We start from the raw sequence: 12195 nt of genomic DNA on the forward strand, positions 1-12195 counted from the left end.
TCTGTGGATGTGATCTCCTGCTGGCAGTGCAGATACAATCCAGTGTACACAGTTGTTCCTGTCAATCACACAGTGTGATGGGTCAAATGTAATCATGAAACAAAGCGAACTCGGCTTGTGCCAGCCTCTGTGAGCAGGAAGCTGCTTATTAACCCTTTATTTTTTACTTGCATGTGTCTGGATTTAACACCAACAAAGCGTCAAACAGCAGTTAAAATTGTCTTTGGTGGACAAGTGGTTAAAGGTCAGCTGCCACGCAGGCCATTTGAGACGATGACATTTGAATGCCTCGTGTTATACAGCCTTTGGTGTCCATCTACGCTCTCGGTATTTGTCCCAGCTGGCTGCAAGCCAATCACATCAAAGCAATACAGCAACAGGCTGCTGATTGGCTGCCGGTCACACTGATCTGCACGAAGATGTCGCATCCGAACATCTGTTGATGTGAAACATAATCGCTTCAGCACTGTGTGAGTGTTTGTCAGATTTATTTTAATGTTAATGAGGTTTCATAAAGCGAATGAGCAGGTTTTAAACACACTGTCAGTTCACAGAAATCCATCAAACAGGTATTTTTAAATGTTTTTGTAGCTGCAGATAAGGGTATGTAAAACTTCCATAGTTATGGTTTATGTATAAATACATGTAATATTCTGTTCTCACCAAGTCCAGATACAGTGATGGTACCATGTGGGCATAACGATTAGACACAAATTAAATCAAGGTGACTGCTGAATCAATGCAAACATGACACACAGTGTAAAGTTGGACGGCTCCCACAGCCATAAATTGTGTGTGTGACCACGATGAGCCCTTAACGAGAGCCATCGCCCCACCTTTTATGCTAAACTTTTGCTCTGTATACATTTGTAGCTGAAACTCACACTGCACAGAAGTCTTTCTTTGTCACTCAGAAAGAGCTCTGTTGGCGTTTCATGTTTCACCTGTAAAAGTCGTGCACTGTCCAACCCTTCGCAGAAGTCTGGAGGTCACCTGCTGTCAGTTCCAATTAGAGTAATGATGTTAATCACACAAGGGAGACTCCAGGTGGAGCAGTGTCTCTATTTGGACCAAACAGAGTCAAAATCTCAACTAGGAAATAAAGACTTCAGAATTTATGATAAACAAACAACATATCGTAGAAGCTAAAAATGCTAAAAGAGCTGATGGCAAGACATCATTCATGTTAAAGCTGGGGTAGGCAGTTTCATTTTGGCATCATTGGGCAAATATCCCATAATAAATCTTGAGCATATTGTGATTCAAGTGGACTGAGAGAAACTAACATTTCTGCACCTCCACTTGACTGTTTTCAGACTCTAGAAAATCTAGCCAGTGGTGGGGAAACTTCGGCCAGTCACAGGTTATTTCATAGTGAGGGCGCTCCTATTGGCTGTTCTATAAATGCAGATCGCGGGCATGTCTCTTCAGTGACAGTCTGAGTCAATGGTGGAGAATCCTGCAGAGAGAGTTGCTACTCCATCATTGGCAACAACTGTCTACACTGCAAAGCAACCCAAAAAAGGAAGACCAAGTCTAAAAGGGAGTCTGGCAACAAACAAAATAAAACATGTCAATATCGGCGAAGTGTTTCAGAGATGGAGAGAAAACATTGCTAATAGTTTAGCCTTCAGCTACTTAGAGCCAAAAGCTCACGGCTGTGGCTGATTTGTTCACGTTTATGTAGCTAACGTTAGCTAAAGCCTCTAATCACACTGCGTCCTCCACCTCAGTGCGTCCTCCATTTCACTCCCCACCACAACAGACCACCTCACCGAGAGGAGCGTGTACAGCAGCTCTAGAGACTGATCCCTAGTCAGCAGCTGCAGCAACTCGAATTCAGCCAGCGCAAACGCCAGCTCCAGGGGACAGGACAGCCTTGACTCCCCATCTAATCAGCAAACTTTATGTTGCTGCTGTTACACAAGTTAGACCTGGTGTTGCTGCTGGCCACCAGCGTGCTATGATACCTAGCTCTGGGGAGTTTGAGCTGGCCGAATTTGAGCTGTGGCGGGGAGTGAGGCGGAGGGACCATGGGGTGGCTAGCAGCTAATTCTTGTCTCATCTGTCGTCTGATAAACAGAGAAGGAGGGGCTGAGCGACAACTCTGCAGTCAAATAAGACTACATGAATCAATGTATGGGAAACACTGGGTTACTGTATGAAGCATGTTCATATGCCCATGGTCGTCTGTTGGGAGGGGCTTAGGAAAGAGAGCGGAGATTCTGCTGTTTCTTTGCCTTCCTCCAGATTTCTGCCTTCCTGTTTACCCACAAATTTAGGTTTTTGAGTACCTGTAAGTAGACGTTTATTGCTCAACTTGCTCAAACCTGCAGAAGTTATTTTGTTTTTGCGTGACAGTGATGTCATTCACTTCTTTCTTCTCCTTCCTTACCCTGTCCCTCTCATCCTCACCCCCTTTTCCTCCCTCCGTTCACCATCACCCCCCTCCCCCCACACACACACACCCACACCCCCTTCAGGTATCTGTACCTGTTGTTCTCCAGCGACGACCTGATGCCGTTTGAGAGTTGGGTCTTCAACACGGAGGCTCACCCACTTCCTGTCCTCCACCTGGGCAACATCACCCTGCCAGGCAGCGAGCCGGCTCAGCGGTAGACGGACAGGGCCATCTCCCTCCGCCGCAGCACCAGGGGGCTCCACCTGTACGCCCGCCTGCCTGCCCAAAAAAACCCACCCGCCAACACTGGACAAACTTTCATTCAGCTCTACAGACTCTCCGCTGCTTTTGGACTGCAGACATCAATGAGAGGAGACGGAGGGAGAGCCTCCCGCGCAGACCGCTGCAGCGTGTTGAGGACTTTGAGTCTCCCTCTCTTCTTCTATGTTTTACTCTTTGACTCTCTCTGTCGATCTCTCTGTCTTCTCTGCTTAAATCAGAGAGACAGTGGGTGTGCTGCTCAGCCTCACGACTGGCTTGAAATGACTCTGAAGGACCGAGCTCCAAAAAAACGGAGGCTTGATTTAGTTTTTTTATTGTTATTATTTTTAGTGTTTATTTGAGATTTGACCAAACTTTACTCCCATACAGACTCAAGCTGAGGCACTGAGAGTGCGTGACGGGGTTTCTGTGAAGGATCACACAGTCAGTTTGACACTCGACTGATGGAGGTGTCATTTTTTTTCCCAGGCAGACAGACTTGAGGACTTCACTGGGTCTGTTGGTAAGACATTTTTTTTATTTTGTTTTGTTTGGACAAATCGTTAGTGGGGACACAGGGTTGAATCAGAGCCCTTCGCTTCACCCTAACCCAACCCCTCCCCACACCACTTCCTGTTTAACCGTCATCAGATGAACTTTGACCTGGAACTGTTTGCAGCTCGTCACATCATCAGTGCGAGGGCGGGTTGTGGCAACAGTCCCCACCTCCTCTTCCTCCTCCTCCTCCTCCTCCTCCTCCTCCCCCCCCCTCCCTCTCCACCTCTTATCCTCCTTTTTCAGAAAAGTGGACCATTGTAAGCGGAACAGTACCTACACGGGGACAGCAGCAGGCCTCCCCATCCTCACCACCCTCCAACCTCGACATCTTTCCAGTTTCTCTCCCAGTTAGAGACGAGCCACAGCCCAACACATTCTGCTGCTACTCATTTGGATGCTGCTTTTTTCTCTCCTCCACGTTTTATCGCTTAGTTTCTCTCCAGCTTCTTTTATCTCTTCCCTTTTCTTTTCATAGATCATTTTCAGGTCATACATTGTGAGATGAGGCTAGGACCCGACAGTGCTTGTGTGTGAGTGTGTGTATGAGTGTGTGGTGGTCAATGAAACCTGCTGTATATCATGTATTTGTGCACTTTGTATGGGAACGCTATGAGGAAGAGGGAAACAGGAGTGTAGCACTGAATGAGCTGAATAAATGAAGTCTCCCTGCTGAGCTCTCATGACACAATTGCTCTGTTCGACCAGTATCACCAGTTTGGACCACCTCAACTGTAAGTTGTATAAACTTTTTGTGGTGTTGAAATTCTCCCATCATTTTTTTTCACCGCTATTTCAACAGTCCCTGTTTTTTTTGTTGCTTTTATCGTACATTTTTAATGCCTTCTCCTCTCTGCTACAGTTTAAAGGCGAACTCGTATTTTCGTCCTGGACCCTATTTTTCCTAGTTTTACGTGTCTAATATTTTTCCACCAAATTAAAAATGGAAGTACTCAGTAGTAGCAAGATGGCAGATTCTTGTTCTGGTAATACAGATATTAGTTTATAATGAAAAGAGTAGCACCCAGTGCCCGACTTCCCGTTTTCCAGGTGGTTAAAGATGCAGCATGTGTTTGGCCCCTAATTTCCAGGGCTGGTACCTGCAGTTATTCCACAGGCTAGTTAATAACATGTCGGGCAGGAAATCCAAAGTGTGGGATCATTTTGAGAAGGTGAAGGACGAACCCAAGGTGATATGTAAACTCATCTTCATTGGTCGACTACAAACATGACGTATCATCTGAAACATGGAAGTAGCTACATGCCCATTAGCCCACAGCGTCATTAACAGGCGGCTCGCTCAGTGTGTGACGTGCACTTGGAGATAAAATATAGGCCTATATTAATGAAGGTTCATTAGTACGGTTTTGTATTTCTCTGTAATGTAGCACAGTGTTAACAATGTTACTGATACTATTCTTTCTCACACCTTCAACTCAAACCACCAAAATATATCATGTAATAATTAAATTAATATCATAAACATGCAGGCAACTAGTCGACTAATGGTCCTAAAAAAGGAAAATTCTTAGTCGAGGGCAGCCCTACAAGTAATAATTACAAGGAGAAGACTATTTTATTTTTTGCTTCCAGCTGGTAACCAACTTTTTAGCTTCCCAACACCTTTTTTTTTTGGTCGAAATTCTCCAAACAGCTTAAAATTTGGTGCAGGAACCAGAAGGGAACCCGTGCTGCAGCCAGTAACCGTGCACCACGGAAAGGTTCAGATTGTTATCAGTCTCTGACAATATTATGGACCCTACAGAGAAATTATCAAATTGTCTGTACCTTTTGCTTGTTCCTGTATGCTTTGTGTCCAAGTCTTGTTCTGAGATCTCACGAGAGGTGACTTGTTGCATGAAGAAGACGTTGGAAACATTAGTGAGAGTTAAACCTTTTTCTAATTAGAATCTGGACATCGTTTCTCTTGCACACATGTAACACACAACAAGAGATTGTCTGTGTCAGAAGCGTTCACACCTACAAGAAATAGTCTTTATGGTTTCAGTGAGGGGTGGCGCATGGGTAACAGCACGACATGCTGTGGATCTCACCTTGGTCACGTAGCCACTTCATAATTTGGTCATAAACATCAGAGTCTCCTGACGTTACTTGAATTTGTTTGATGATTTCAGCCTCACTGAGAGAAGTCCCTGAGTCTCGTCATCACTCCAGTTAAATATTTTCATCGCTGTCTTTGTGTAAACGACCCTTCGGATTCACTCTCAGATGTTTGTTTACTTCCGGTTTTGCACAATCCCCATGATAGTCATCATGTCATCATCATGCCCATTCGCTGACTGTGAATTCTCTGGGCAGTGACCTGCTCTATTCACACGTGGGATCAATCAGACTTTACACAGACTGTGTACTTTGTAGAGAACAGGCAGGATAAAGTCTATTTAATGTCTGAATCAGCTGATTCTGAAAACAAGACTTAAGCAAAACTTGGGCACACAACAAACCATAACAAGCAAAACGTACAAAAAAATGTTTCATGTCTTCGTCGGGACCTTTCTGTAATGTTGTAAGACACTCGTAAAAACAATCTGAGCCTATCAGTAGCAAAAACACTTTTAATGGACGTAAATTGACGGATGCACCTACTCCGAGTGGTTACATTGCAGCCGGCTCAATACTGGACCAGTTATAAAAATTATTGTCTCCATTAGTCACTTAGACACTAAAGAGACGAAAAAATATAGTCCACACACTAGACTATGCTCCCATTAGTAAATAATTGAATTCTAATTACATTTTTTCTCCTCTCGTATGAGCTCTTGTCCAGCATCTAGTTTGTTTATTGTCTGGATGTGCGTGCTTTTCTAAATCTTTCACTTAAACATTAAAACATGTGAAAATAGGGTCCAAGTTGAATAAAAACAGTTCTCCTTTAAGTTCTTCGTCTCCCTGTCCACAATAAAAAGTCTAAAACTGTTCTAGGGTTCTCAAATGAATCTGTGTTTTAATTGTCCAAGTTTTGGATCATCGCATTGATGTGAAAATATAGTTTTCAACTTTAGATAAACAGAAAAATCACCTGTTTATGGTACAGCTGCAAACTTGCCCCCATTGTTTAGTGAACAGTCGTGACTGACGGTTACTCTACAGGTTAATTTCACATATCATCAAACACATAGTAAAATCTCCAGATCTGTGAAAAAAACAGAGAAATTACATCTTTTAATTTGTTTTCAGTTTTGAATGCACATCCTTTGCCAAGTCATTACAATTTCTTGTCTTTGTAAGGGTTTAATAAAGTTGCTCCATATGGTGTGATATAACAAGAGCTTGGCCCTGTTGAGAAGAGTCAGAGCCGCCACACCTTGCTGTCTGCACAGCTCTGCTCTGCCTCCAGTTATCACTACCAATACAACTCTCTGTGTTACATCCAAAGCAGCGTGAGGGATTCACTGCTCCAGCTGCTCAGATAATAGATAATACAGTCTGTAAGAAAATATCATGTCAGCAAACAAACAAAAACAACTCGACTCTGAAACAGATTTACTGAATGCTGGACTGACTCAAAGGGTTTCTACTTCTCAGTTTAATGAGTATGTTTACATGCACATATTATTCAGTGTCTGGGGTGAGGTGTAGCTCATCTGGGTGGTTCCAAACTGCAGCTCTTTTGCTGCATATCATCCCCCGTCTCTTTGTCCCACTTGTCCAGTCCATCATCAGCTGTACTGTCAATACAACTCTCTATATCAGTGGGGATCCAGACTTCTTTTTAGGGTACTTTCACACCTGCCCTGTTTGGTTCAGTTCAATCGAACTCAAGTTCATTTGCCCCCTGAGTGTGGTTCGTTTGGGCAGGTGTGAACACAGCAATCACACTCAGGTGCGCACCAGAACAACCGGACTGAGACCTTCTTGAAGAGGTGGTCTCAGTCTGGTTACAAACGAACTCTGGTGCAGTTCGTTTGTGGTGAGAACGTGTTCCGACCTGGATCTGAACCAACTGCAGTCACATGACACATTGTTTGGGTTAAACATGAGCATGTTACAGTCCTGGAGCGCCTCGTTTTCAAACTGTATGCTTTGACTAAAATGAACAATGACAGCAATATAGTCCACGATGAGCAGCGCTAAAATCAACCTGCGTAGTTGTCCCTCCATTGTGACATTAGAAAGTGTCACATTTATCTTGCAAGTGTACTCTTCTTCAACGTTTGCTTTACTTCCTGGATTTTTCCCACATGGAAATTCTGACCAATCAAGAGCAGCTTTCTCACACAAGGCATTTGATCTGGTGCGCTTGTAAATGCTGCCGTGAGAACACGAACCAACTCTAGGCAATTATACAACTTTGTGACAAAATTAGTCCCTGATTCAGACCAAAGGAGACGACTCTAGGTCTGAGAGCACCCTTAGTCATTAGTTCAAAGTCCACACAGCTAAATACTATCAGCACCATACTTGTGTCTGGCCATGTTGTCAAGCCAGTTTGCGGTCTCTGTCAAGTCTACAGCAGGAAATCGCACTTCAAAGTAAAAGCTCTGTGCAGGAAATTCAATGTACTAAAAGATAAAGTGCGTTTTTTACAAACTTCACACGTTTGCGAGTCACTTGCGGCCCATTCAGAATGAACCGACAACCTGCTTTTGGACCAAGGATCATGAGTTAGGAAGCACTGCTCTAAAAGATTCTGAGTTTTATGCCAAATTCTGCACCATCTCATAAAACAAACTGGTGCTGCAGGAGAAAAAAGCACTTAAAGTCTGTCATCAGTCAACGCCAATTCCACGTCAAGTTCAAACCCCATTTTAAACTTTAATTTAGCGACTCATACATAAACCTCAACACATTCATTAAACATAGTTTTAATCCCTAGAATATAGGAGTGTACTGCAAGTGTTTGGCCACTGCACAAGAGTCAGATGTAGATTTAAACATAATAGGATTTCGATCGTACAGCATCAGCACATTAAAATGACAAGTAACAATTTTACCCTTTCCTGTGAGCCATGTTAAGTTTGCAGCTGAACCCAAGACATATTAACAAGCAGGGAGACAAAATGGGAGCAGAGTGGGGGACATGACGTGGAGTGAAGGCAAATGTTACATGAATGAAACCAACCACAGACAGATGGTTTCAAAACAACATCACCACAGTCTAACGTGAGACTGCAAGTGTCCCGTCAAGGTTACACCACCATGTTATGTTTTCATTAGTCTGATCACCATCCACATTTGAAGAGACTACACCATGATGTTAGATGTTACCACAGGCTTAATGATGGGCTCAGTAAACCTGTGCAATGACTGTGTGTTTGAGAGAGAGAAAAGTGTTTGGACATTTTCTCTGAGTGTGTGTGAGCTCATTAATTAGCCTGTTTATGTGACGTGAATCTGCAGTGTTCGCAAACTCAACTACTAAACTAAACATGATGATTACACAGGTGTTGGAGATGAAAAGTAGAATTTGCACTAGACCAGCAAGATGTTTTTGTGTGTGTTTGATTCAAGCCTTATCATCAGATGTGTGACACCTTGGCCAGCATTGTTCTCTTTCTCGCCCTTTGCTTTGTGTTTTGTAACGCATCATTACAATACACGTTTCTTCTTTTTGTCTTGCACAAACATTCTTTGTCCTCTGATGTGCAGATAGATGTCGAGCTGTGATGGATTAGAAACAGAGATGAAAGATAAACTGCTCAGAGCATCAAAATGACGACTTTAACGTTTTGTTTACTGCACGGCCATGTGACTGAAGGTTCTCTAAACACGTATCAGTGCGCTGACCTACTAACAGCTTACAACATCAGGTCAGCTGCTCATCTGGCAGTAAAGTCACACTGTGTGCTGCTAAAACAACGATGGAAATAGGCAACAAGTATTCACTTGAGTGACTGAGAAGTTTTAGTTTTTGGCAACGTTGCTCTTTTTCCTTTGCTCCAACGTGCTGCTCATCTCCAGTGAGTACAAAGTGTTGGCAGCCCGACATGAAGACTTAGTGAAAGTTAAGATTTAAAGGATAAGGCTGGAGATATTCCTTTATTTTTCTTATCGTCAACAAATCCAGTGAAAAGACCAAAACCAACAATGAGTGGATCCAAAGCCTGATAAATCTTATTTCTTTGTGCCTCAGAGCTCGACTGCTGTCCAAAAACGTTTAAAAACACATGTTCCTTCATCACTGTCGTATATTTTGAGTCAATCCCACACATACCGTTCTTGCTTCTAGAAATACTCACTAGAGCACCAAGTGTGTATTAATCTGCATCTGAAAATAGTCCTCAACAAAGTAGTTAACTGCTGTCTGAATAACGTTTGCCTAAACTACAGTGCCCAGCTGTTTTTTGTTGGGTTTTTTCATTGATTTGCAAGTCAGTCTCAAGTCTTTGCAGTCAAGTCCCAAGTCAAATGTGATGCCGTTTTAACAACAAAGGAATAAGATACTCAATTTACAAAATGTATGATTGCTTTTTAAAATTTGTGTGAATAAATTGTTTATTTGCGTATCTGGCTGTTTCAACACGGCTCACCCCTGGTGGGGTTATTCAGACACATTTAAAGAAAACCATTATTCTAGTGCCATCACGCTGACACAAAACAAAATGAAGAACAGATATAAAGTTGATTATTCAACACAAAACACTGGCATAACAAATAAATACCCAATACAATTGGGAAGTTAAAGGAAAGTTTCAAGCTACTTACCTGCTAAGCTAACGTTAGCTAAGCATTAGCTCAGTAACTATGTTCACGTTAACGAAGCGGCAGCCTACAAGGCTAAAGAAATGAAGTCAACACGGAAGTGCCAAAAACTGCAGACAAAATGCCGAACTTGTGGGTTTAAAACGGGAGTCCGCAAACCAGTGAGTAACATCACGGTAGCTACGGCCATTGTTTTTATAGTCTTTGTTTTTTAACCTTGACTTAACGTCCTTTGTCCAACTTCAAATGACGAACGAAGTTGGATGTTGTCGCGTGTCCATCTGTAACTTTTTGACCCACATGTTGTGCATACTGCAGTTTGTTTGTTGTTGACCACTGTGTTGTTTTAGTACCTGAAAAAATTGTCTTTGGTGTCATTTTTTTCCAACTGGCGCTTGGTAACATTACGTTATTTATTGGGAATGAATAGCATTCTTGTTGTTTTTTTTAAAGGGAGAGGAATTAATTCATGGAAGACGTTTTGAATAATGTAAGTATTCAATCTTTGGGCTCGGAGTGAAGCATCAGATATTCTCAAGTCAAAAGGCTACAGTCCAAGTGAAGTCATGAATCACTGGTGTAAAAGTGCAGCTGAAGTTGCAAGTCATTTTTTTTGTTGTCAATTTTGTGACTTGAGTCTGACTCGAGCCCAAGACATCAGACTTCAGTCCACACCTCTGGTGATTTTAAATATGTTTATCTTAATAAGAAATTAATGAGTTTTGGGCTGAGAGACACACAGGTGAGGGAAGGTTGAAAGAACAGAGACATTGTTGGTTTTGGTCTTTTCATGAGATCAGAGTAATGATAAGAAGTAAAAAACTAAACCTATAAAATCATATCAGCCTTATACTTTAAACATCTTTGGAAATCACCAATTGTCACCTGATATCATAAATATTTAAGTCCTGATTTGACAAACAAGTGAAGGTAACAGCTCCAGACGTCTTAGAAAAATGTCTTAATATCAAAATATTGTTTGAGTTTAAAGCTTTGACCAAACTACTGGCCAAAATTCAAGTTTATATTTAATTAATCCACATTTTCTTTTTCTTTTTTAATGAATAAAACATGTCGTCCTCCACAGCGTCGATCAGTGTACATACAGGATATTTCTCAGCCCATTCAACACATCATTTCCTCCTCACATTTCTCTCCATCATCCATCCTGCGTCCTCTTCCTTTTATCCCTGGTGGCAGTCAGCCCTAACAGTCCATCGATGCAGTACCGTCTTGGCTCTCAGTATCTTTTCCCCCAGTCTCTGACATCACACTGACATCATCACCACCTATATCTGATAGGGAGGGGGGGGCCCAGGCAGAAAAACCTGAGCGGCCATTGAGTCGCTGGGAGCGACGTTGATTTTGAAAATTGAGTGTTCTGTATTTGTATTTTTACTGAACTAAAAAAATAAAATTAAAGTATCTGTAAATATGTTTAAAACTGAGACACAAATTCAATAAAGATGTTATGAAAAGTGATCAGAAACCAAGAGTACGTTCTGTGTGTTCTTTGTTTTAACTGTATCGTGATGCTTTGTGAAGTTGACAGTGTCCGCTTAGAGGGCTGAAAAGAACCAAGTGTGAAAACACCCTTAATGTAGTATGAATTGAATTGAGTCTGATGCTCAGTTTGAACTTCAGCAGATCGTCCTGACCATGTCTACATGTCTAAATGCGTTGGGTTGCTGCCACGTGATTTACTGGTTAGTTAACAAGCAGTTGAACAGGTGTACCTAATAAAGTGGTCGATGAGTATATGTCATACATTACTTGTTGATGTTTCAGGTTAATAATCTGAATCTGGAAAGTAATTCAATTTGGTGTTGAAGTAAAAAAGTAGCAGAAAAGCAAATTACTCAAGTAAAAGTGCCTCTAAGTTGTACTTCAGAGCTGTACTTGAGTAAATGTACTTAGTTACTTCCCAGCACTGCCGCCAGCAGCAGCAGCTTGTCTGAGTCAAATAAGGTGAATTTGCTGACTGGAGCCTTTTTGGCCTGATTGGACGGATTTAAGTGATTCTTTCGAGACTGCAGTCAACGAGACGCAGAGTCCAGTCACTGAGCTCCGACTCAAACTGCCTGATTCAAACGACGACTCCTAAAAAATAAAGCATCATAACTGTTAATTCAGCCACTTACACATCTTTATTTAACTCTGACATGTATGTAGAAGTATGCGACTCATTGCAGCGTTCACTGTCAGCGCAGTTCAGACGTGTTTGAAAGGACAAATGTGTTGTGGTTCTGCTGCTCAGCCTGCTGTTGCATCACTCCAGGATGCTGGCAGAGAGCCTCCCAACAATTTGGACAAAA

The 12195-nt window shown here is 42.2% G+C and overlaps 1 protein-coding gene across 2 annotated transcripts in view; it reads left to right on the forward strand.

Annotated features, from left to right (window-relative positions):
* The window catches only part of man1a2 (mannosidase, alpha, class 1A, member 2), a 399576-nt gene that overhangs the window by 209380 nt on the left and 178001 nt on the right, over positions 1-12195 (forward strand). The window contains exon 14 of one of the 2 annotated variants that reach the window (XR_007450829.1): positions 2484-4568. Coding sequence is in view for 1 of the 2 variants with exons in the window: in XM_049595084.1 (XP_049451041.1) it covers positions 2484-2619 (136 nt within the window). In the remaining variant the exon portion in view is untranslated. Of the gene's footprint in view, positions 1-2483; positions 6156-12195 lie in introns of those variants that run through there. The other variant, XM_049595084.1, reaches the window with a different exon arrangement.

This window comes from Epinephelus fuscoguttatus, linkage group LG13 (assembly GCF_011397635.1).
Source record: "Epinephelus fuscoguttatus linkage group LG13, E.fuscoguttatus.final_Chr_v1".
Taxonomy (NCBI): domain Eukaryota; kingdom Metazoa; phylum Chordata; class Actinopteri; order Perciformes; family Serranidae; genus Epinephelus; species Epinephelus fuscoguttatus.